Source organism: Oryctolagus cuniculus, chromosome 18 (assembly GCF_051225735.1).
Source record: "Oryctolagus cuniculus isolate XC-2025 breed Fujian yellow rabbit chromosome 18, ASM5122573v1, whole genome shotgun sequence".
In the NCBI taxonomy this organism is placed as follows: Eukaryota; Metazoa; Chordata; class Mammalia; order Lagomorpha; family Leporidae; genus Oryctolagus; species Oryctolagus cuniculus.
In genome coordinates, this window is record NC_142884.1 from 71,811,795 (window position 1) to 71,837,563 (window position 25,769).

A 25,769-nucleotide genomic window follows, 5' to 3' on the forward strand; every position below is an offset into this window, starting at 1 on the left:
CCTCCCTTTGCCTTCTGCATACAATGGGAGTAGAGTGTAGGTCTGTAGTCACATTTGGGCACAGAGAGGGCAATATCTGTGCTTTGAATGTCTACTAAATTTTCCACATGTGAGTACGGATTGAATTCTAAGTGGCTTTCAATTGGGAATGTTGACAAGGTCCCGGTGACCAAGGCCAGTGGGTGCCTGTGGCGCAGTCACCCAAGAGGCAGGGATGGTTGTTTGAGCGTCAGTAGACTCTTGTCTGAATACATTACTCAAACGAGCTTAGTTACTCCATATGCCACATCTACACAATGACATAAACACAGACACTACACGCATGCTGTTCCCACACACATGTTGTGTCATCTCTCTGCAGCACCTCGTGTCACCATTCACGTCACCCTCAAGACCCAAATACTCAAACTTCAAAAACAGCAAATGCTCACACCTAAAGCCTTAGCATTCTTTGCTGCTTACTTTCCCCATCATGTAGAACTAATTAAAACAAGCACATGCAGATCAAAAATCAAGATGTACCTCTTGGACTTCAGGCAACTGGATTTTTCACATCACTGATGTAGAGGATTCCCTTGGGTACCTGATTTAATAAATATATTAAAATAAACAAAGGGTAATTAATAACCATGAAGAACGTTTCGTGTACAGTATGCTAAAGACAGGCTGACTAGTATGGAAAGGGCCGATGGGGGCTGAAAGCAGGGTGGGTGAATCCCCCTTGCTTCGCTATGGTGGTCCTCAGCCCAGCCAGCCAGGCGAGGGGTGACATGGAAGGGAATGGCCGCCGGCAACGCAAGCCTGCTCCCACCCATCCACTGTGCCCCACCGTGCGAGGCTGAGCCAGCCACAGATCCCCCCCTAAGCCGGCAGCCTGGCTCAGCTTTGAAGCTGTCCTCAGATCAGAGGGAACCAAGCGATTCCCGGTTAAGATCGGGGAGGATCCGAATCACTTCTAACGGGCCTCTCATGGTCGGCTTTCACAGGCGGTTAAGGACACATTCTCTGCCATCTTACCCACCTGGCCCCTTGCTCTGATCTGCTCTGCCAGCACTGTGACCCTAACTGCAAATGTCCTCTTAACAAACACAACCATTTAGATAGCACCACTTGATGTATTAACTTCTTCTCTGTCTAACTTAGTAGCAGGCAGTGCTTAGAACGATGACATGAAAATGAGGTTGCTTTTTTTAAAAATTAAAAAAGACTTTTTGCTTCACAGTGAATAACAAAGCAGAGTAATTCAAAGTAGTTAGCTTTCTGTGGTTCAAAAAACCCTTCCTGCTATTAGCTGTACTAATGTAAGTGGCAAAATAATTATCATTTACTGTACAGAGCCCAATATTTTCTAGACAGCAGTTTAATAACAAAGCAGATTTGTCATTTCTTCCTATAGTTAGTCACACTATGCAAGTTCAGACTGTCAAAATATATTTAAAATCTAATTTAGAAAATTCAACACGGCTACAGCAAGTCTGTGTACAATGACTGCAATAAACTAGGAAATCAATCTAATTTTTTTCCCAACATGAATATTCAGTTCCTTTTCTTTAATCCCTAATGCTTCTTTCTGGCTTACGTTACACAATTGGTATGTACAAATAGGCTATACTCACACACCTGCTGTAACTAAACATAAAAAGCTTGCTTTACTTAAATTTTCATTCAATGTAACTCTATTTCTTGCAATGCCCTTTCTCTAAATAGTAAGACTATGCCCTGAATACTGGGACAAACCAACGAGTACTTTGTAGCTGTCAAAGCTGCCCCCATACATTATATATCTTCATTCACCTTTCATAGTGCAAAAGCTTTGGAAACACAAAGGGACAAACTACTCTTCTTCGTGTCCTAGTACACATTATAAATTATTGTTATGCCAGGAAAAAAAAGGAATACAAAAGAAACAAGAAAGAAACGGAAATGATAAAACCTGCAGGTATATCAGTAAAAAAGTTATTCTCTATTTTTAAAGTTCAGATGGTAAATTGCTGCAAAATAAAAATAAAAAAGTTCTCATATAAGATGATTTTTTAAAACGGCTAGAAACAACAGATTCTTTTAGAAATGCAAGTGAATCAAGTTTAAAAGCTTAAGGGACTGTGGAGGGAATATTTTTGCAATTCCTTTGGGGTGTTTGCAAACATATGTCAAGCTTCGGGAAGGAGTATTAACGTGAGATCATATACTTGTGAGGCATTTTTCAATTTTAGAAAAATATTACAAAGCAATATTTGGATGGAGGCTTTGCAAAATGCCCCTTCTGCCGTCCTAACCGTATCTTTGAGAGTCTACATTATTTTTGGAGGAAAAGAATCAGGCCTCATTAAATGCGATATTTGGCACCTGGCCTGAAATCTCATAAAGCTTGCATCCTTCTTAGCTCATTGGGTCATTTTCCTCAAGATGACCCCTGCTCTGGCTACCTGGGGAACCCACCTGCTATCCCTGCATCTACGTTCAAAGGGTTGTTGCACACCGGAATGGCCGGTCACGGTGGGCGGTGTGGTGAGGGCAGGGAGGGCTCACTTTTGAGCTGGACCACGATCGTCCGATAGCACAGAGGCTCCTAAACCTGGATCTGTTCAGCTGACCGCTGAAGAGCATTTCTGAGAGCCTGTGAGGAAGCACCCATGTCGCAAGGAGGATGGAGAAGAACTCAGGCCCTGCACAGCGCGGCGAGCGCGTGTGGACACTGCACCCTGCAAGCCTGTCGCAGACGGTGAGCATGTCTCCACACCGCCAGGGCACAGGAAGTCCGGCAAAGGGAGCTGCCTGTCTTTGAGTTGGGAAGATCATTCTAAGACATATTCTGTAGGCCAGGCAGGTGTCTGGTCATCTGTGTGCCTGGGATCATTTTTATTTCGTAAAGCGGAAACTACATTTTTGTCTTTCAGCAGCTTTCGCTCCCTGCAATGTGTTGCTTCAAAGGGCTTCACCAAAATAAAATAAAAGAAAATAAAATAAGAAAATAAAATGACAGAAGGCAAATGAAAGACTATGTCCAACTCATTGTCTGAAAATGGAAAGACAGAAACAACATCTTGTAGTAGATGTAATCTTAGCGTAACTACTCCAGGTTTCCAGAGCCCTTTGCTATCACAACTGATTTTTGCAAATCTGACAGAGTAACAATGTCCTATATACTCGTGTCACTTCTTAGTTTCAACACATTTATCTGCACCCTAATAAATCCTCCCCTAAGACAAAGGGAAAGAGAACAGCCGAGATTCATTTTCCTTCCTCGCTGAACTGTTCTCCCACACTGAAGGCTCCTGTAAGAGTCTCGCAAGCAAGGGACCGTTCCTGGAATTAGCCTTTTAACGTCTGCTGCCTTCAGACAGTTCCTGAGCGCCTGGGCTCCTTCCAGAGCCGCGTTCCCCAGTGGTGAACTCAAGCAAAGCCAGACCCGCACCCGGCCCTGTGGGAGAATTCTGATCAAGGGTGTGAGCCGCCTTTGGTGTGCAAGGTGCTTCCAACTATGCGCTGGAAAGCCCAGAGCGAACCGAGCTCCTCCGAGACTTTGCAGCTTGCTATCTGGATTTCCTTCTTTGCTCTTTTTCTGTCTCTAACCAAGGCAGGAAAGATAAAAAAAATTAGAAAAATGGGCCGGAAAATTAATAGAGCAAAAATGAAATGATCTGGAGCCGCGGATGATCTTACTCTGGGAAGATTGGGACGCTCGCGGGTGGGTTGGGGGTCCACGGAAGGGCGGCTCCCGCTTCCTCCCTCTGTGAGCCCATTCTGCAGGGAGTTTTGATAACTCCCGGAGCCCGGCTCCGCTCCGCCCCCCAACCCCGCTCCGCACTTCTCCCTCCCGGAACACCTACACTAAATTCCAGCACAAACCCGAGCCCCCAGCAGAAGCCAGGGCGCCCGTGTGGGCGCGGGGCGCGGGGAGCGCCGAGCGCGGTTGTCGTTAGCGCCCCCGGGCGCCCGCCGCGTTTTGGGGTCTGTGTAGCGGGCATCCAGGAAAGCACCAGCTGCTCTAGGCTCCGGCGGCGGGCCTAAAGCTGAGAGCTGGCCCTGAGGGACCTCCGGGACCCTCCGGGCTCCAGTCGGCGCGGCCCCACTCGGAGCGCACCTGCTGCAAGCTCTTGGTGGACCCCCGTGCGTGAGTTGCGCACCGGGCGTTCGGTTCCAGCTACCAAGTCCCGGGCAGCCAAGCTCAACTCAGGGCGGCTGTGCTCCGCAGATTAGGTGCAGAAAAGGGTTAGGGCGGTGGATGGGCTATGGGAGGGGAGGAGGGGAGCCTAAGCAAACCGGGAGAGGGCGCAAACTCGGCGGCCTCCCTGCCTTCATCTTCCCCAGGCTTGGAGACCAAGAAACTCCCAGCCTTCCGATGAAGCACCCCCCCGCCCCGCCCTGCCCCCAGCCCTTCTCCCCATCCCAGCTTCCAACTCCACTTAAACTGGGGCTGGGTGACTCACTGGGTCCAGCACCTCATCTTGAGCGACTGCTTCTGGGCCCCAGGGCAGTGTCCTCTGAGGCTCCCCAGTGGCCCAGGTGATCAGCAGGGAGGGCACTGGGAGGGGACAGGAGGTGTGATTAGGGGCCCAAACCCTGGAGTGGAGAACTTCACTATTGCTTTCAGAATCTGTGCAGAGGCCTGTCGCTCACTCTGCAAACAGAGCCTTTGCAGTGGGGGAGGTGGGGACCTTGAAAATGACCCACAGCTGACCTCTGGTGATTGAGGGTCATGGCCAAGGTTGGCCTCTGTTGGCTCCCGCACACCGGCCCCTTCCTCTCCACTGCTTCTGGGCCTAGGATGAGCTTTGCCAGTTGTCCTGGGATCCTCCGGCCCTCTTTCCTGATGGAGAATGCCCGGGAGGCCGTCAGGCACCCGCTTCCGCTGGCCTCCCGAGGTGGACAAGGCAGTGCCGAACCAGAGCAAATATTGACTGCAAAAAGGGGCCCGTGCACCACTGGCCTGATGGTGCTGGCCAGGGCTCTCTTTCCAAACAGCCTTGCTAGCGCTTCTTCAAAGAGCGGTTTTCACTGCCCCCACCCGAGTGCCAACGTTTCCTCCCATCTCAGCGCCCTTGGCTTGTGCCTGTCCTCCAACCCAAAGAACCAACCACGGGGAAAAGCCTTCTTCAGAATCTCTGAACCTGGCAACAGGCAAGGTCGGTAATGAGGACACTTTGATTAGGGAAACCCAGAGCTCCAACCCCTGCTTTGCAGCTCCAGCCCAGGGCTAGGCTGGGGGTGAGTGGGGGGCCGGGGTGGGGAGGGGGGCCTGAGGACCGGACACCAAGAATGCCTCCCTCTCTTCTGCCTCTTTTCTGTAAACCTCAGCACACACCCTTCTCGAATTAACGCCCCTTTTTGATCCTAAGGAAAGATCCAAGACGAATCCGTGCAGAAGGGAGGGCCGTGGTTTCACAATCGCAGTCCTCATTATAGGGAAGACGGTTATTTAACAAAAGGGACGGGCAAGGGAACGTGTTGGACGAGGGGAGAGGTGCTCGGAGCAGGGCTGTGATGCGAGCAAGGAAACACGCATTCCAGTCCGAGCCTCCCCGTGGAAAAATGTGTTTTGTGACTTTCTTAAAACTGTCCAACACTCATGCAGATTCCTGTAAAGATCCGATTCCCATGTGCTCTTTCTCTCTCAGCCTTGTTCTATCGGGCGTATTTCTGGAAAACACTCAAAGGGCTTCCAAGTGTAAGCAATTAAAATCCACCAGCATGTCCAAAACCTATGGCGGTGACCGTACAAACACTGGCACATCTGCCTAGTGCAACATGTCAGCACCATGCAACTGCAGCTTGGGATATTTATTTATAAATGCCCCAAATGAAGGCTTTCATGCCTTCCACTTGGATTCGGTCCCTAAAACCATCTTAAGGAGGATTTTTAAGGAAACGGATTGCAGAACCAATCTTACTTGCACCTGACTCACTCTGGCCACTGACCAAGTAGGATTCACATTGGTAAAGGGGGTTGTTGCTGGGTCTCGTCGTCTTTCCAAGTCTCTCTCTCTCTCTCTCTCTCTCTCTCTCTCTCTCCCCCTCTGTTTCCCTCATTTCTCACCTCCTACAGACAGTACAGGGAGAAGGAGCCCAGGCGGTATGGATGCCTTCATGCAACACAGAGCCATTTGATTTGTTTGTTTTGTTTTGTTCCCCTCGAAAGGGCAAAGATGCCCCAATTTGTGGCAGGACTGTACTTCTTTATGCCCCAACAATCATGAGACAGCCCGGGAGACTGAAATTCTCTCACCCTGTCCGCTACCCCCGCTCAAGAAAAAATGCCAGACAGAGCTGGGTTTGTTCAGGAGCTGGGGCGGAGCAAAGCCTGGAGAGCAGTCCCCTTTTCTGGCGCTGTTTGATGTCTGGATTTTGAAGATTTATATCAAAAGCGAGAAAAGCAGTGTTATGGGAAGGTGGGTTAAAGCTCTTGATCTGTTTTTAAACAAATGCAAAAACAAACAAATCTTGGTTCAGATGGCTGGGCCCTGGGCCACCTCCCTGCCACCTCCCTTACAGCTGCTGTACGCCCCGTCCTGGTCCTGGGGCATCTCAGAGATGTAGGCTGGGCTCAGGGTGAACAGAAACCAGAGTTTCTCTTAATTTCCTCCAAACAGGAAGGATGGCATGGGCTGTAAATTGTTCATTCAGCGTCAGAGGAATAATCAGAAGTGGTGACAAGCACAGCCTCTCCATGCAGATAAAACCCTTTAAAAAAAAAAAAAAAGGAACAGAACCACCACCCCCCCCCCATGAAAAATCGAAATAGCTAAGACATTGCTTAGGAAGAAAAAGGGGGGAATATTATTAAAAATTCAAAAGCAAGTAGGTCACAGGGTGAGCTTTGCAAACCAGCAGTCCCAGCCAGGTAAGTATAACCTTTCGCTGGGGGTTATCTGATGGCTGTGACCCAAGAGCTGGGTTGTACGTTTAACTGGTGCGGCCATTAGGCTGCTGAAGGCTGTCACTCATGCATTTAGTCTCCCATCCTAGCTTGGTTAGTTTTTAACTATAGGCAGGCCAAAAAAAAGGGGGGGAGAAAGAGAGGGAGAGGGAGAGAGACCGACTCCCGACTCTGGCAATCAGACTTTTAAAAATTTGCCACTGGGCCTGGATTTCTTCTGTCTCTCCAGCCAGGCAGCAAGGTGGCTTACACAGAAACCACGGCAACACAGGGAAAGCTCCCCGTGTCCTGTCCTACACAACCCTCCGATGTGCCATTGACAACTTCGGTCGCGTAGACCAGGCACTGCTGGGAACGTGGCTCCTGGGACAGCTGCGTGCCGTGCTGGGGAGGGTGGCCACCGGCCGCCCAAGGCTCACTGCTGTTGCAGTCCGGTTTGTGGTTTGGCAAGGGGAGGGCCAGTTTAAGAAGTATCTAGAACTGATGTTACTAAATAAAAACGACTGGGGCAGAGGTAGACGGGAGGAAAGCTCCGAGCGTTCACACGCCGCGCTGGGTAATAAATAGAGTATTTCCCGACGGGGCGGCCTGCTTCGAGAGGGGGCCCAGGTGGCGGTGGCTCGGAGACAGTGAGGGAATGATGTCTAGAGAGCAGATTTATCTGCTGGGCAGAAGTCGGGCCGCTGAGCATTTGATGCCCATATATTAATGTGTCAGATTCATTGTAAAAAATTATGACATGGTTTTTGAGAAAGGAAACAAGCGAAAAGTGAGGGAATTAAAAGGAGGTCGTTTTAGTGAGTGCAGGGAGAAAAGGAGGAGAGAGAAGCCGACGGGTGGGGCAGTGCTTCGGACTCCCAGTGGGTTGTGCCATCCATTGCTTGCATTCACAACTGAACACGGTGGACAGCACTCACACACCCAGCCCGGCTAGGGCCTGTGGGAGAACTGGGGCATTTGGCTCCGCGTCCGCTTCTGCTGGCGACGTCTGTTTGCAGAGGGGGAGCCTGATCTTCCTTCCTCCTTAGTAAAATTATTCGCCAGAGAAAGAATGAAGTGTGAAAAAGTATTACATAGAGCAAGCATGCCCGTGCAGTCTTCCCAAGGCTCTGGGTTCCTGCTGCTACCTCCAGAAACGGGCCTCTCTGTCTCTTTGTAGTTTCGGTGGATTTTAAACACTGCTGGTGCCGCTTGGGAACACTGGCACCTAAACAGCTGCGTGCCCCGTAAATGGAGGCGCGGGAGTGGGCCGCCCTGGGAGTCCAAACAGAAGACCTACAGACAACAGACAACAGCTAAGACGTATGCTGTTTACATGTAGCAGCCTTCTCCAACACTATGGTGCTTTTTTTTTTTTTTTTTTAATAGAAGGAAACTAAATAGAAGTTAGAGGTAGGCTGTTCTTCACGACTGAAAATCAAGAATAATTTTTTTTACCGTACCACTCTAAATTTCACCTAAATTTCATCTGGCATGCACACTGGCACGTATACTTTGCTGGGGCTTCCCAGCAAATGTGGTATATTCCACCGACGGGGTCCATTCTGTAACTGGAATGCACGGAATTTTAACACTATTTGGACAAAGACTCAGATGCAGTGTACAGAGGAGAGCGAGTTTATGTTTATGATTTTTTTTTTTTTTAATTTGGAGACTTCCTTGGAATGAAGTGCCCCTCTGCAGGACTTAGTTCTTTGTAAAAAGAGAAGCATGCACTCATGTTTCCCACCCTTACACTATTTTTCAGTTCTTAGTCATTGTTGCTGCTAAAAGTGCCTTTCACTAGGAGTTCATCTTTTCTTAAAGCCAGCCAGCCACGCCCATTTCTACCAGCGCTTTCCACTTCCTTTTCTGCTGTTTTGGGGCCCAAACTGCCTTATGGTATTGAACTGCCTTATAGTTTCCTACCCAAGCGCCTAATTGTTGCATAGACGTATTTTCCTCCCATTCCAGGCCCCATGCTCTGTGAGACACTGTGGGGACTGCACCCCAAATATCACCCTTATTTTGAGAATGTTTGCCCAAAATCCTTCATGGGATGCTAAGCTTCCTATACAACAGATGTCTCCATTTCTACTTCTTCAGAGAGAGAGAGAGGAGAGAGGGAGGGAGGGAGAGAGACTGGGTGTCTCCCAGCTGTGAGCAGAGGGGGAAAAATTCTCTGAAGCCCAGAGCGACTGACTTCCAGCTCATGGGAGTAGGCTTACTGTTAAAACTTCCGTTAAGCAAAATTAAGTGTGGATTCGGGAGCCATATCCAAACTGGCATAGCACGGAAGGTCAAAGGCACCGCGTAAACACTGCCTGCGTGCTCTGTGCGAGAGAGACAGGAAGGCCAGATGATAAACTGGTCAGGGCTCAACAGCGCCAAGCACAACCTGTTTTCTTCAAAGTAAGGCTTCGTTCAGAGTTGCAATGTTATCTTTCTTTCTTTCTTTTTTTAAGAATGGGAAACAAACTGAAACAAAAGTCATCCGTGTTTGGCTATATTTTCACAACAGTGCTGGCTTTGTCTCACATTCTACCAGGGCTCTGGAGGGAAGTTGAGGAGGAGTGCAAGCTGCATGAGTTTGTAACACCAGTGGTATGAATTTGTGTCCATTTAAAATAGGTCAATGTTAGGAGTCCTGCTATTGAAGATGGCTCCAATCTTTCCAAATGATGTCTAACTCAGCTTCGAGACCAGCCTGTTTCGGGGTAAATATCCATAAAGCAAACAAAGGACAGCCTTTATTCCACGAAAGCATTATTTTCTGCTTATATTCCTGGGGCTAACGTGATCTGAAATCGTCACCAGCCTGTCTTACTGGGGAAGCACTCTACCAATGTTCACAGTGAAATATGATTTGATGCCACAGTTATACCTGATACGTACTTGGAGTTACATAAGTCAGAGGTGGACTTTCTTTTTCCTATTTAAGGCCAGTGACCTTCAAAGTTAAAGGAAAAAAGTAAAATCAAAAACAAACAACTTTGATTTGTCCAAAGTGTTTATATTCCATCTTGTCAGGTCTTGCTAACAAGAAAATCACGGTGTGGAAGAGAAGAAGGAAAAATAATCAATTCTAGCCAAAAGGCAAGTGCAGTTTATCTGTCCCAGGAAATGCTCAAGCCACTTCCAGGGCCACACTTGCTGCCTCCCCTTTCGGAGACAGGTTTGTGTCTGGATTTCACCAGCGTGGGGCCCTGTTTGCAAAGTCCAGCACCACTGACTTCCCCCCTCCTCCCCACCAAAGGGTAATGATGGTTCAACTGATTTGAAAACTGAAAACTTCAGGAAGAAAAAAAAAATCGAGAAAGCATAATATGCATTTGTATGAAATATTACTAATTTCCACAGGGGGCCAGCCTCAGCAACGCGCAAAACAGCCTCTGACTTGACCCTGAATGACTGCCTCTCTGCTCCTCCACCAGTCCTTTCACAGGCGAAAAGGATGCTTTTACACTCCTCATGCAATTGTTGGGCCCAGTTAAACTGTACACTAAGAAATTGAGTACAGAATCAAAAAAAATGCAGTTTATTATTGTAGATTATTCTTTCTCTTGATATAACCAGAATTGAAAATGAAAGGAAAGCACATAGGAACATCACGCGTGGTTAGTTAGTAACTCAAGATATAAAACAATTTTGCACAGCAAAATATGTAAAAGAAAAGTAACTGACAAGATTTTTTTATATTTATTGTGGTAAGATTTACTTTTCATTATTTTAAAGACAGGATGTCAGTCCCTGAAAATAACATTTACTGATTATTGCCTTTAAAACTGTGGATTTTTTTTAAGTTACAGAAAATCCAGTTCTGCACCACAATACAACTGTAAAAAAATCTGCATCGTCTTAAAACTGTGCAGTAATGCCATTTTTATAACTGCATAAATTTTATTAGCGTTCTAAACAGTTTTGCAAATTTTTTGTATTATATGCTTGCAGGTTATATCTTAGTGCAATTCAGTCCCAAATACTTTAATTTTGAAAAAAAAAACATACATTTTGAATGTAAAATAATACCCCTACAGATATAAACAGGGGTGTTTCCCCTTTTAATACTTTGGTTTTCAATACAGTCAGTGGTATAGCAAAGACTACACATACCCAACTTAGGTTTAAGTTGCAAGCACATGCTGTATACGCTACTTTTGTTTTTAACAGTCCCCCTGCAAACTCTACCCCCCTTAACATCACAACAGTAAACAATTTAGTGCATCAATCTTTTAAAAAATCTACAGCTAAACAGACCTAACTCTTCCAAATTTATCTATAACATTCCTTTATCTGTAGCATACATTTTAACTGGGCTAACAGATTATAAAAACTAGAATTAAATTATATACTAGAAACCCATAGCATTCCACATTTGACAATGACCAAAAGCCAAAAAAAAAATATAATAAAATAAAATAAAACAAACCAAAAATAATGGGGCAGATTTCTCTCTCTCTTTTTTTTTTGTTTTTAAATAAATTTTAGACTGCTTTCTGGCAACAGCACGATTTTAGTCCCCAGAGTGGGGCATCATTCTTAATAAAAAGAAAACATTCGAGTTCTTTCCTGTTTGCCATGTTAAATTTGTAACCCATTCTGGTATCTGTGACAGGAATGCCTTCAGTGCACTGACAATGGAGGCTGAAGTTCTGAGGAACTCAAAGCGGTTTGGGAGCAGATGCAAACTTTCATGGGAAGAAGGTTCTAGGGTTGCACTTTTTTGTTCTGAACTCAAAAAAGTCGTGAGGCACTAAAACAAAAGTACGAATGCCATGCTCTACGTCTTCGAACGTCCATTTCCAAGCCAAAAGGAAAAAAAAAAGAAAAAAAATAATTATACCATACATGTCCAGCATGCAGGCTTTTTTTTTTATTAATATAATGTCTTTTTTTCCATAAAGTCTTTGAAACAGTTAAAGTTCATGTTGCTAAGACGGAGTAGCAAGCATAATAATGCATGAGATGAGAATGAGTTTTCTTTTAAATGGCAGACAGAACTCTTAGCTTTGGCATCCTAAGGCCAAAGCTCACAAGTCATACCCAGAAGGTGGATGCAGGCTTGATTGTGGCAGGTTCAGGAGGATTTTTTCTCTAGTTTAGCATAACAATGCTAAAAAAAAACCCGATGGAACTCAGCACGTTGCAAGTCTATAATATTTCACATTTTTTTTTCCTTTGCAAGCTCAATCTCACATGAAGAACTCAGGAGGAGAAAAAAAACTTTTATCTCGGAGGAGATGAGAGGGAGTGAGGGTGGAAGTTGGGCAACACAGCAAGCTCCAAAAAAGTAAAATTAAAAAAAAATCCAAACAAAATAAAACACACACAGAAAATGAACACCAGCTCATGAACTGAAGAAGAAAGAAGGGGGGGGGACAAAAAACACAAAACAAAAAAACAGGTGAATGATGCAGGCTTCAAAGGTGAGCAATGGTTCACTCCAAGGGCTCCGCAGAGATCTTTGAACATCGTGCAAGTCGTGGGGGGGAGGGAGGGATGTTGTAAAAAAAAAAAAAAAAAAAAAAAAAAAAAAAAAAAAAACCAACAAGCTAGCAGGTTATGGAGACTTTCAGATTGGCAATCCGTGGGCCAGAAACCCCTTCCCTCCCCAACTTAAAACAGCCGCCGCCGCCACCAGCAGCAGCACCTGGGAGCGGGCTGCGTGCGTGCGTGCGCGCGTGTGTGTGTGCGTGTGTGCGCGCGTGTGTGTCAGTGTGTGTGTGTGCGCGTGTATGTCAGTGTGTGTGTGTGTGTGTGTGCGCGCGCGCGCGCGCGGGGGCCGGGGGCTCGGCAGGGGAGGGGCGCGGCGGTGGCGAGCGCAAGCCCACCCCCGGGCCGGACCCCCGCGCGGCGCCTAGCGAGGTGGCTAGCTGGGGTCGCGTGTCACACTCACATGAAAAACTCGGGAGAGGACGGGTTGTCGCTGCTCGAGCCGTTTTCTCGGAAGCCGCTGCTCACCAGCTTCTCGTACTTCTCCTTGTAGGCGTCCCTCTCGCGCACCAGCCGGGAGATCTCTTGCTTGAGGTGGTCGACCTGCTGCAGCAGCTGGTTCTTCTCGGACTCCAGGACGTGCCGCTGCTGCACCCTCTTGAAGCGGCAGGACTGGGCATAGCCGCGGTTTTTCAGGGTCCGCCTCTTCTGCTTGAGCCGGATCACCTCCTCCTTGCTGACCCCGCGCAGCTGCCGGTTCAGCTCGCGCACGGACATGGTCACCAGCTGCTCGTCGGAGAAGCGGTCGTCGAAGTGCAGGCCGCCCGCCGCGTGGTGCGGGTGCAGGGCGCCCCCCGCCCCCGCCGCGCCCCCGCCGCCGCCGCTGCCGCCGCCGCCGCCTCCTCCTCCTCCGCCGCCGCCGCCGCCGCCGCCCCCGGCGCTGGCCGGGCCCCCGCCGCCCGCGCCGCCCGCGCCCCCGGCCGAGCCGGACGCGCTGCCCGCGGCGCCGGGCGCGCCGGCCGTCGGGTGGTGGTGGTGGCCCGCGGCGTGGTGGTGGTGGTGGTGGTAGTGCGGGCCCGCGCCGCTCTGCGCGGCGGCCGCGGCGATCACGGCGGACACCACGGCGGCGGCGGGGCCCATCTCCTCGCCGCTGCCGCCCAGCGCGGCGCCGGCGCCGGCCCCGGCCGCCGCGGCCAGCTGCTGCGCCCCGCGCGCGTAGCCATCGAAGCCGCCCTGGAGCTGGTGGCTGTTGCTGATGAGCGCCTCGACCGCGTCCTCGGGGCTGAAGCCCAGCGCCTCGGGGTTGAGCTGCTGCGGGTAGCCGGTCATCCAGTAGTAGTCTTCCAGGTGCGCCTTCTGCTCGCTGCCCGAGCCCGGGCTGGGCGCCGAGAAGCTGGGGGAAGGCGGCACCGAGCTGCACGGCGTGCTCATGGGGGTGGAGGACAGCGAGCCCCCGGCGATGAGACGGCCGCACTGGCTGATGATGCGGTCGGTCTCCACCGGCTCCTTTTTCACTTCAAACTTCATCAGATCGAAGTCATTAACATATTCCATGGCCAGGGGACTGGTGGGCAGGTCGGAGTTGCTCATCGCCAGTTCCGTTGCCATCCTCCTGCCGCCGCCGCCGCCGCCGCCGCTCCGCCAGATGGGCTGCAGGAGAGGGGCCAGCGGGCTGTGCTGGGCGGCGAGCGGGTGAGCCAGCTTGCCGGGCTGGGGCGCTTCTAGCTCGCGCGCCGGCGGCTGGCCCGGAACCTCCGAGCGCGCACACGCCCCCCCGCCCTGCCCGCGCCCCCCGCGCCCGCCCTCCCTCCCCGCCTGCTCACGCCAAGGGACTCGCTCGCTCGCTCGCTCGCCCCGGCCCCTCCTCGCCTGCTCGCCTCCGTGCGCGCCGGGCCGGCGGCTTCAGGCTGGGGGAGGTCCTCGGCGAGCTGCGGCGGCGGCGGCGGCGAAGCCGGAGGAGCCCGGCCCGGTGCGCGGCGTCCCCCGCTCGCCGCTCCGCTGCGCGCTTTGCATAAGGAGGGCTCGGCTCGCCGGGGCGCGCGCGGCGGCCGCTCGGGGCTGCAGGCGCGGCGGGCGCTGTCCGGGCGGTGCGGGCCTTGGCACGGGGGAGTTAACGCTTCATGCTTCTCGCCTCCGCGTCTCCTGGCTCGCTCGCTCTCTTTTTCCTCTTTCTCTCTCTCTCCTCTCCCTCGCTCTCGCTCCCTCTGTGCACAGTGCAAGACAGAAGTGCAGCCTGGCTGGAGGGAAGGGAGCGAGGAGTTAAGTTCCTTCTTGCCTTGTTTCTCTCTCTCTCCCTCTCTCTCTCTCCCTCTCTCTCAAAAGCAAAATCGCGAAGTCCTGGGGAAAGGCGAGGCAGAAGAGCCAAGGGGGAGGCCGAGCGGGTGAGCGGCCCGAGCTACAGCGCGAAGATGAAAAAAGATTTTAAAGCCTGTGATCCAGCAAGAAGAGTTTAAAGCAATTGCTGAGTTTTATAGCACTCGTGACGTCAGGCCCAAATGGGAAATTGACTGGCACTCTGGGCCAATGGCAGGCTGCGAGCGCGGCGGCGATTAGCATAATAGTATAGAAACAAGGAAACTTTTCGGAGCTGTCAATCAGGGCCCAATCAGCTGACTGTCAGCTGGGACGGGCTGGCTTAACCCTTGCCGCGCCGCGCTCCCCGGGCGCGCGAGCCAGGCCCCGCGCAAAGTTTGGCGCAAGAAGAGTAGGGGTTTTCAGAGGGACTGCGGGAGCTCGGGCGGGCCCGGGAGCACCGATCGCTGCTCCTCTCGAGCGCGACAGGGGCCGGCCGGCCTTCCGGGGCCCCCAGCTCACCCTCTGCGGCCGGCGCTGGCACCCGCCGGACTCCCCGGCCCTGCCACCTCCCACCCAGTCCCCAGCGCCGCGCGTCGGCCTGGAGGCTTTTCCTCCTCGCTGCACCTCTGGCGTCCAGGTGTCGGCTGGGGGACCCTGCTTCCCTGGACAGCTCTGTGGTGCTCCGCGCTCAAACTTGGCTCCAACTCTGTCCCTCTCACGGTGTCGGTGCGCGGGGTAACGCGCGCCGCGCTGGGGTAGGGGCTGCGCGCAGGACGCCGCTCCACCGCGCGCCGGCCCGGGGCAGCTGGAGGGGTCCTGGGGGAGGGAGCGGCCCCGGCACAATCGCCTTCCACAGGCGATGGGTGAGCTGGGGCCGTGGGTGTAGGCCCCCGGCCGCAGGCGCGCGCGCCCCTGGCAAGGGAGTGCGGCCGCGGCTGGAACTCTGGGAGCTGGAAGTAGCGTTGGGGGTGCTGGGTCCTCGGCTCCCGACCCCGGCCAGAGCGTGGCCTCCAAGACTCGCACCCCTAGCCCTGGTTGGGCCCCCCTGTTTTAACCAGGCCCTGCGAGCGTTTGGCCGAATTCCTCCAGACTTGCCCGCGGCAAGACCCCAGTCCACACGGGTTACCCTCAAAGGGTTAAATTTTAAGCCACTTTTTCTCGGTTGGACCTGGAAATCTGGAGTGGGGGTGAAGTGGGGGGCGTTTCCCTCCCTCCCCACTGGAAATGCTAATAACCGGTTTAGTTTTTCTCAATCGATTGTTTTAAAGCTTAAGAAAAAAAAAAAGGAAAAAAAGAAAGAAAAAAGAACCCGACAAGTCTGTTTCTAAGATTTTAAAGCGATAGGCCAGTCGGAGACGCGGGGATTCATTTGGGATTGAGAGACACTGCTGGAAGCTCACCCCGCGTTTGCGACACCGGGCAGCCCGCTTGAAAGTTGGCACGATTTGTGCAATTAATGAGACGCATTGGGCGTTAATCGTATTTATTTGACTTTGCGGGAGAGGTGGGGGGAAACGCTAGGAAGGGATGCATTTAAAAAAAAAATTTTTTTTTTTTAATTCTGAAAAGCCCGCAGGAGGATCGAAGAGCGAGAACTATTGTTGGACCTGGTTGGTTTGTGCCTCAACAGCGCCACCTTTCGGCAAAGGTCAGTGGACGGCGATGCGCGGCCGGTTCCGCCGCCGCGGGGAGAAGCTGCCTGCCCCGGGCGGGCCGGCGCGCAGAGTGGGTCCGCAGGCGGCGGGCGCGCAGAGTGGGTCCGCAGGCGGCGGGCGGCCCGGGCCTCGCACACAAGGGGCCGGAGACCCGGCTCGCAGGCCCCGGACCACAGCAGCCCGCGGGAGTCCTTGCGGCCGAGCCCTCTTGGCGCGCGTCCCCCAGCACCCCCCAGCACCCCGTCCCCCAGGGCCCCCCAGCCCCACCCCATCACCTCCCCAATAACAGCCCTAGCCCAGAGCCGGGCTGGGTTTCCAGCGGGCTTCGCGGCGCTCTGGAGAGAAGTAAAGTTCTCTAACTCTGGGCGGTAAGATGAAGTGCGTTGCTAGAAAGTTGTTTATCTGCAAAGTAATTCCCGGGAAACCTGACTTCTGTCACCGAGTCCTACATTAAGCCGGCTTCTTGAACCCGGCGCTTCGGCGCGCTTGCACCCACCCGCGGCGGCGGCGGCGGCGGCGGGCTTCGCCGCTTATCGCCAGGCCTGCGGCTGCAGGCTGCGTAGACCGGGGCAGCCCTAGCCTGCGCCGCGCGGGGCCTGGCAGCCCTGGGTCTCAGCAGACCCGGGCATCCCGGCTGGGAGAGGCCCCAGGAGGATGGCGGGGCCGGTGCTGGTCCTCAGGGGCCTGCGCCCAGGGTATTCCGAATTGTCTGCAGAAGCAGTTCTGACTTTGTAGGGCACAGAGCCGGGAGAAAGGGTGAGGATTGTCTCCCAATTCCCCGGAAGTTAGGGGAAGGTGCTGGGTGCACTCCGTCCTCTGCCTCAACGACAGGGGCACTGCACTGTCCCGAGCCATCGTTTCTTTCATTTTTTAAAAAGAATTATTAGACACAAGTGTCTGAAGTTTATATATATATATAATATAAAATTTATGTATAAGTTGGGGGTTTAGGATAATTTTAAAAAATCACATAGTTTTGTTGACAGCTCTAAGGTATGATCCATGCTTCTCCCCCTCCCCTCCCCCCCAAAAAATAAGAAAAAAGCATTTCTGGCTAGGGACATTGAAACTTCTGCACTTGTAAATAAACAACATTTTTTAAACAAAGTTGGCTAATGAGGAAGCCGGGGCCCTACAGATCGGCGGCGGCCACATACCCAGTCGTCTCCAGCACACATCATTTCTAGAAATGCCCATCTTTGGCACGATCGCTTTATTATCATCTGCGCATTTTCTAGGGTTTATTTTTGTGCACTGCTGTCAAGCCAGGGTGTTTTTCTTTCTCTTATTGTAGATTCTTTTATAGTTCTCTCGTTTTCTCTTGGGAAAAAAAAGAGAGAGAGAGAAAGGGAGAGAGGATCAGGATTATTTTTCAGATGTGTAGCCCTGGTGCTCTCTGGGGCTTACAACTTAATTCTCACTTTTGTCCCTTTTACTTTATTATTTAGTGATTCACAGGGGTGTCTAAACATTTACAGTTCTCTGTTAGTGGCGTTTCTTTTATAACAATCGAGCCCTCTCATTTTAATTAGTACTATTCAGGTTTCTGAGGCTCTACAATTACAACAGGACACATTTCTTTAGATTTCTTCCCTAACTTTGTTTCGCTTCTGTCCAAGCCAATCTAATCCAAATACAATATGAACTGTGTTTTCTTACAGCTTAATACCCCCTTGCTATATATAGCCCAGTAATCTCTGTAGAACAATATACAGTAATTCAGAAACCGTGCATTTGTCATTATTGACCAATTCAAACCAGTAGCTGTGAAGTCTCTGAAAGCGATGAATATTTATAGAAGATTTTTGAGGGGAGGCGGCCATGGGTCGAATCACCGAAAGGGTTGCGAAAGAGTCAGCATCAAAAACACAACTGTAGTTTCGTGCCAGTCCACGCGTAACAACTTCGTGCCAGATGAATGTAAAACCCTTGCGAACAAATTACAAAGACTGAAAGCTAAAGGGAACACATTTTTCCTGATTGTTACACCAACTTAAGTGCATCACACCAAAATCGGACATAAATATATATGTGTGTGTGTGTGTGTGTGTAAAATATGCAGAGAACAGGATGCACCAAACACGGCGTCTGAACTCTTTGTTTATCTGGGAACTGATTTTTCTAGGGCAGAGCTGACCAGCGTCCACTACATTTCACTATGAAACAACCTGAATTGATCTGCGAAAGAGTTCTTTAGAGGAACTGAATGATGAGGCGCCCGCTGTTCTTAGGGCTCGTGTTAGATAAATCCTTTTAACAGTCTTCAGTTAGCAGGGTAAGTAAGTCACAAATCACTGTTCGCAGATTCATGGAAGAAAATTAATAGAATCAGACGCGATAATCTGATAAGGGTAAACTTGCTGAGGAAACAGTCTTGCCTCACATCGGAGGCTCTGAAACAACAGTCTGATTACTCCGAGTCGTCATGAATAGGTGAATTATGTGTTAAATAATCATCAGAGTAATTCAGCATTTATTAATTCTTTTTCTCTTTAAGCAATTCACAGTTGTAAGTTAAAGCCGCTCTCTCTTTGAAGACACATCTTTTATAATTTTTATTAGAGGTAATTTATTATTTGCATTACCTGTATTTACTTCATAATTGAACATTTTGCATTCAAATTTATGTAATGCATTATGCTTGAGAATATATTTCTGCCTGATTAGCATAAATAGTCACTTACCTCATGAATTACTAACAAAGTTTATCTTAAAATATAGGTTTTTTTATTAAGTGGAACGCAAACATATGTACAATAAATTCTGATTTTCCGGTGCGGTTAGAGAACAACTAACATTTGCTTACCGGGAGGAGGAAGCAAAATAGAGACAAATGAGGGGTGGAGGTTTCTTTCCCAGGGTCTCCTTTAGATGGGGCGGGGGGTGAGCCTGGCGGGGGCGGGAGGAGAAGCCGAGGGGAGGAGGCAGCCCTGGGCTCCTCATGTATTGTTTGCATTATTTTTTGGGTGCTCTCAACATGAAATGTGGGCCCCATCATCAGTGGTCTCTCCCTTAGTGACAGCAGGTCAATAGCATGGACAGAGTTTGGGGGGTTTGTTGATTTTATCTTGATTTCATGTGTGTTTTGTTTTTTTTTGTTTGTTTGTTTTGTTTTTGGTCTCCTTTTGTCTGCAGCGTTCTTCCCAGGCTGTGTCATGAAATACGTGTTTGTTTTACACACAGAGACGTGGAAGATCCAGGTGTGTTCCCAAGCGAGGACTCCCGGGAAGGTGGGCCAGACGGGGGCCAGCTCGCTCCCCCTTCCTTATCCCACAGAGGCCCCCACAGTGGCCTGGCAGATGGGAGGCGCTTGATGAATGGCCTTGTGTATGCTGTCCACGAGAGTGTTAAATGAAAGGACTTCTGGGTTCAGGCCGTACAAGGGATGTAAGATGAGGGGGCCACCCCGCATCCACACATTTCTGTGCTGTTTCCGTCTCCCTCTGCAGGGCAGGGCCATCTCCCTGGGTTTTCCTTTTCCTTCGCCGAGGGGCTGTTGATGACGACGAGTCCGTCAGCATCCCTGTGGTCCCTCTTTGCCACTTACACTGGTGACGGGGTTTCTCTCCACAGCGTTTATCCCTTCAGTGATTTCTACTGTGGTGAGTTCAAAACTGACTTTAAAACAAAACAGGATTGGAACAAGGGACGAGTGTAGGCTGTAACTTCCTGCTCGCTGACGAGAGGACAGATTCATGGACGACGGTCCCTTGTGAGTTTTGCTCTCCGTTATTCCTACCCCCCAGTGATGGGGGCGTGTCCTCCCTCGGTGGGCACCATCAGAGGCTGACCCAGAGATTTTCTTAACACGTGTGCTCTGAACTCCTTTGGCTGGGACCCCTTATGGGGACCTTTATTTCTGTTCTCAGTGCCATTGTGGGTGTGGCCAGGCTTTGTCAGGCATTGTTCTGTGCACTACAAACACCAAACGTGCCCAGGGACGCCCTCCCAGCACCGTGTCCATTGCGACAGAATGTTCCAGATCCTATGGAGAACAGAAATCGGGCTGAACACCTCTACCACCCACAATAAAAGTTAAAGGGACAGAATGGACCTTCTGTTGCTATTATTTTTCTTTATTAGTTTTCTTACAGTGATGTCTTCTCTGGCAAGCACAACAGAAATAAGCTATCAAACAAAAGGATGGCTAGTTCTTCTCTTCACCAAGACCCCTGGCCTTGGTGTCAGCTGTTTCCATCTGCAATACTTAGGGTGCCTATGTATACTTTTAACAGAGTGGCCTCGCCGCAGCTGCACAGTGAACACCCTTTGAAATGCACTCACGTTTACAGTCTCAAACACTGGTTTTGAGCACTTCTCTGCTCTTTGAGCGAATTCACCTCGTGGGATCTTAGACTGCGGTGGGGGTTGGGGGGCAAAGCTAGAGATCCGATCAGCTAATGTGGGCGCCTGACCCTGCTTTACGCTCCCTGGCGGGGGAGCTGGCTGCATGCACACCGGCTTCTCCGACAGGGGCAGCAGACACAGTGCCCAGGGCCCACACTGAAAATCAGTGTCTAATAAAGGGGTCGGCTGCAGCCCGGATTGCGTCTGTGAGCCCACCAATGCAGTCATCAATTATAATTGCATAGGCAGATGTGTGTGTTTTTATCGAAGAAGGGGTTCATGCAAGCCAGCGTGCCCAGGGCCCACAGAGGCCCAGACTCAGCCTGGACAGCATGTACTTGATCCCCTGCAGTGACGGGTGGCTCCCTACTTATCAGCTGTACCGTTCACCTATCATCCTTAAGGCTGTCATGAAGTCATAACCCCTTCTCCACGCTGATCCTGATGTTACAGACTCATGCTGCAGGGTCTCTGGGAGGCAGAGAGAGCCTACAGGATACCTTTTCCCTGTCTTTCATTTTGTAGCCTACGCCTCGGCCCTTGAACATTTCCACATATGCCGTGATGCCAAGCACTCCTGCTTCCTGCTTGCTCACTCCAAGGTGCACTTACATGGGTCACTGCAGCCCTCTGAGGGTTCAAGTCCCAGCACTGACGCCAGGTGCCCAAGGGGAAGCCTGTCACCACAGAGCAAACTCCACATCCCAGCTGCTAAGCTGCGGTCGTCTGCCGCACACGCAGGCCGTGATTTCATGAGCAGACACGCAACAGCGGTGACTCATGGTGCGTGCATTTTGGACTCGCTCCCCTGGGCCTTTCTGTTTCCCCCATCCTAGGTTTGTGTGCGTAAATGTTTGAACCCAAGCACAGACGTGTGTGCGTCTCACTCGATTCAGTCTTGCTCTCCTTGTGCCGGGTGCAGATGACATCGATGTGCTTTGGACCTGCAGCACCTGCAGACTGCAATACTGCTGGGTCTTGGAAGTGCACCTGTGAAATGTCCCTATGGATGCGGGGCCCCAGGGGAGCTCCGTGAACAGTGCTCGGCTGCTTTTCTTACCATGCCCGGGGTTGGTAAAGACAGTGGGAGGGACCAAGCCCTGTGGCATCCCATGGTAGACTGTTCCCCCCAACCCTCATGAGCTCTGACTCCGTAAGTCCCCTAATAGACATTTTAAACTCACCTACCTGGTAAGCAGGGCTAATTTTAAATTAAATCACCCCCATCTGGGTATTCTACATAGAAGAGAACTTCAAAAAGTTTGTTGAAAATGGAATCAAAAGATAAGTTTATTTGGGTGCAGTGTTTTTAAAAACTTACCATTTAACAGGTCTTCAAAAAAGTTCATGAAAAAAACATGCATTATGCCAATGCTATGCATGGGTTTCAAATATTTTTGGCACGCACATAAGCTTATCTTTTAAATCCGTTTTTCCCACAAATGCTCAGACATACCCTCGCATATTTTTTGGATCAGTTTTCTGGGTCCAGGCAAAGCTTTCCGTGGAAGAGGCCACGTTACTGGGCAACTGCTTCACGTTTCACACCTGTCTGTGTCTTTGTAAACCTTGGCTCTGTCAAAATATGTAGCAGTTGTCCAACGTTAGGACCGCAGAGACTAATAAAAAATAGATGAAACCTGGCCAAACTCAGCAGAAGAGGCCCACGTGCATCTGAAAGTGTCTCAGAGCGGCTCTCTCCCTCTTGTTTGGATCACCCATTCCCCTGCTGATTCCTGCCGCCCGTGCGGAAGCCAGTGGCTCCGAGGCATTTTCCTGAACAGGAGAGTTCAGAATTTACAGTGTCTGCCTTTGAGCCGCGGCCAGGGCCCCAGTCTGTCTGAATGTGCAGGCTTTTGCACAATCTCCCGTGTGAGGCCTCCCTTGCCCCCTTTCAGAGAAACCAGGGAGGAGCGCAGGGACCAGCCCATGAGTTATTTATGACCTGTCTCTGTGTCCTGTGTGAGAGAGCTGGGCTCTGGCTGGTTCAGCAGCCCCAGTCCGGGATCGCCAGAGCTCAGGGCAGAGAAAGGGACCCCGGAGGCAGGCATCGCTGACTGTTGACTTGTGGCTGGGGGAGGAGCTGCTGATTAGGCATCATGGTGTCACAGTGAGGCACACTTGGCTGTGGCAGACTGGAGTGTGAAGGACAGGGGTGGCAGGGGAGGGGGAGGGGTGGCCTGGAGACAAAGCTTGAGGTCAGCCCTCACCCAGGTCACTGTTCAGGCTGCAAATGGACTGAACTGCATGAAAGCGGTAAAAAAAATATATCAATCCTGGATTGCAAGGAGGGACTGCCCTCAGCTGTTTGGGGCTGGATAGATGGGAACAGGGGCCAGACGGCCAGAGACATGGGTGAGAGCTGACCCCAGGTTGCTGTGGGGGTGATGACAGGGCAGGAGGGCAAAGCTGGGCTATCTTTGAGTCTTTGAGGATGAAGTGACAGAGCCGGCACCTTGAGGCCGGGGGCTGCTGTTTGGGGCTGGTATTGTGTGGAGCCTCGGTCCTAAGGCAGACGGACCTCGCAGGTGCCTTGCTTTGGCACCACGCCAGCAAGGGTATGTGTCCTGCTCCATGCCACGCGTGAGACCTCGGCTACATTTGCTGAGCTCTCTGGGCCTCAGCCTCTGCTTTGGTCAAAGAGTTTTTGTGTTTTTGAAACACACAGACACCGCACGCCCGGCACAGTGCCTGTCCCGCGGTGGGGGCTCTGCCACAGTGTGGTTAGCGTGTGCCGAGGGTGGTGTAGAGGGACCCGGGCACTATCTCCCCTCTTTTGTCTTTTCCGCTCCTGCCTTCAGGTTGCACTTGGGAGGCACGGCTGCCTCCCCATGAACACAGACCCTGTTCTGCAATCTTCAGGTGACAAGACCATGCTGCACCCACAGCTCCGGCACAGCGCATGGCATCTGAGAAGCCTTTAGGAAATGAGATGCTAATACTACGCCACTGGCTCCAGGGGCCCTGCTTGGCTAGTGCCTTCACTCGCGGATCCCACAGCGGCCGCTCAGCCTCTGTTTGGGAGCCTCAATGCGTAGCTGTCAGGTAAGGCAGCGACTTCCCGGTAGAGTGGTCTTGGAACAGTTCTTCATGTTGAGTGAGTCCAGTGTCTTCAGGATTGGAGCACATAACCCACATTTCCAGGGTCAGAGCTGGTGTTGGACTTGGCCGTCGTCATCAGAACGGCTTCCTTCCACCTGCGGGATCTCCAGGCAGGCCTGCAGATGGGAAGCTCCAGACCCAAATACTTCCGGGTTAGGTCTAGTGGGGGTCACTCGGAGTCCTCCATGGTCAGCAGAGCCATGGTTGGGTGGCATTGGGCTGATTCATTTGACCAGTTATATGCCCACCCCCTGAGCCCACTGCCATGGCAGAGGGGTGAAATATGACAGGCTCATACGTGAACTCAGAAATGAGGCAGGAGAGGGGCTCGGGGATTCTTTGAGTGTGATTCAGAAGCTGCCCCAAGGGTGACCCCGTGGAGCCGCCACACAACTGTGCCATTACTAACAACAACGAGTACATGGCACTCACCCAGGTGTGTCTCAGTCTTAACTCACGGGGTAGTCACAGTGGTCCTCAGAGATGCACGCGGCTGTCACCTTGTTCACTGGCTTCCTTGAAAGGTGGCCCCTCATGTGCTCGGTCACGGGGCTTTCCCAAGGTCACATGGCTGGTGAGTGACACTGTAAATCCAGACATGGCTACGCGGTCTGTACTCCTGCTTCCCTTCAATTACCTATGGTAAGAGGGAGACAGGCAGGAAGTAAATAGCCAAGTAAACATACCATATCCCATCATAAAGTATAATATAGTATCATATAACGTGAAGGTACTTAAAAAGTTCATGGAAATCAGAGTTAAAGGATTAGTTTATGTTGGTTACAAGCACTTTACGTGCACGTCCCTTGAATTAAAAAGTTCACACGACACGTGTATTGCGTAAAAACTATACGTGGTTTCAAAGTTGTTTTGCACAAAAATAAACTTACCTGTTAATTCCATTTTTCCACAAATGTCTTGACGTGCTGTCACGTGGCATATTGTGCGAGATGGGAGTGGAGCATCGTATTGCATCACACCGCAACGTGGCTGGTTGGCAAGCGGGCCCTTCATCTCCATCTCCATTCTGATGCCATCTATCATGGGCACTGCTCAGGGAGGTGTCAGCTGACCGAGTCTCAGTGTGAATCCCTGGATCCAGCAGTCTTGTCCTGCCGTGGCAGCATCGTTATTCTCAAATGCCTACGTTAGCTTCAGCCCCATAAGCAAAGCAAATGATTAAAGGAGGAAGTTGGGGCAAAGAGCAGGAGAGCCAGGATTTCTTGACCTGTGACTGCAGCTCCCAGTGCCAGTAGGAAGCTGCATTGTGTCCCTGGAACTACCGCACTGGACTCCCTCCTTGGGAAGCTCAGAGCAAATCAGTTACAGACAGGTAGAGATAAAGTCAGGTGGCAAATGCAGATTATGAGAGTTTGAACTTGATCTCTTTATTCGCCTTTCTTGATGCTTTCGGGAATTTCTTTAACTCTTTGGACACTGGTATTTGCTCCACGTAAATACGCATTGGTCTGTTGGCAGGCTGCTTGCAAGTGTGACAGTGCACGAGGGAGCAGAGCAACGGAGGGTTTTGTGTTTTATTTAATGATGAAGCATATGCCTGCCTCTTCTTTCTCAAGACGCAGATACGAAGGAACGCAACCCTGAGTTTCCTCACTTCACTCCTGCCTCTCCGTTTGCAGCCCAGTATTCTGGGAGGCATTTAATCAAAGCATAACAGCAATTATTAAAAAAAAAAAAAAAAACCAACGCCCCTGACATCACGTTCCCATCTGTAATCAGAATTGCTAATATCTCCCTCCCTCCACTATCCTGGTGTAATCTCGGTGCGCATTCGGTTCCCTTGAGGTGACTAAGAGTCTAGTCATTAACACAGCATCCACCAGCTTTGTTGGAATTTACCCTCAGAAAGCCCTGTTCCCAGAACTCCCCGAGCAGACAGCAGCTCAGTGCCAGTCTCTCTTGGCCACTGCACAAGTCTGTGCATTTTCTTTGTATTGGAGGAGCTTCTCCAACTCAAGCTCCAACATGACGCTGCTGTCTGTTTCCTATGTCACAGGGGGAAAGGCTCAGTCTGAAGTTACTTGAAAGAAGAATTCGGCTTGTAGAGGCTTGCGTTTGAC

At 50.9% G+C, this 25,769-nt stretch overlaps 1 protein-coding gene across 4 annotated transcripts in view; it reads right to left on the reverse strand.

Moving 5' to 3' along the window:
- Positions 1–14,835, reverse strand: part of MAF (MAF bZIP transcription factor) — a 349,481-nt gene extending 334,646 nt beyond the window's left edge. For 3 of the 4 annotated variants that reach the window (XM_051847315.3, XM_051847316.3, XM_051847314.3), the window contains exons 1-2: positions 12,753–14,058; positions 523–583 (exon numbers count right to left, since the gene is read on the reverse strand). In XM_051847315.3, the coding sequence (XP_051703275.3) occupies positions 550–583; positions 12,753–13,897 (1,179 nt within the window). In that variant the 5' untranslated portion in view covers positions 13,898–14,058 and the 3' untranslated portion in view covers positions 523–549. Of the gene's footprint in view, positions 1–522; positions 584–10,380 lie in introns of those variants that run through there. The other variant, XM_089320581.1, reaches the window with a different exon arrangement.
- Positions 14,836–25,769: the final 10,934 nt, after the last annotated feature.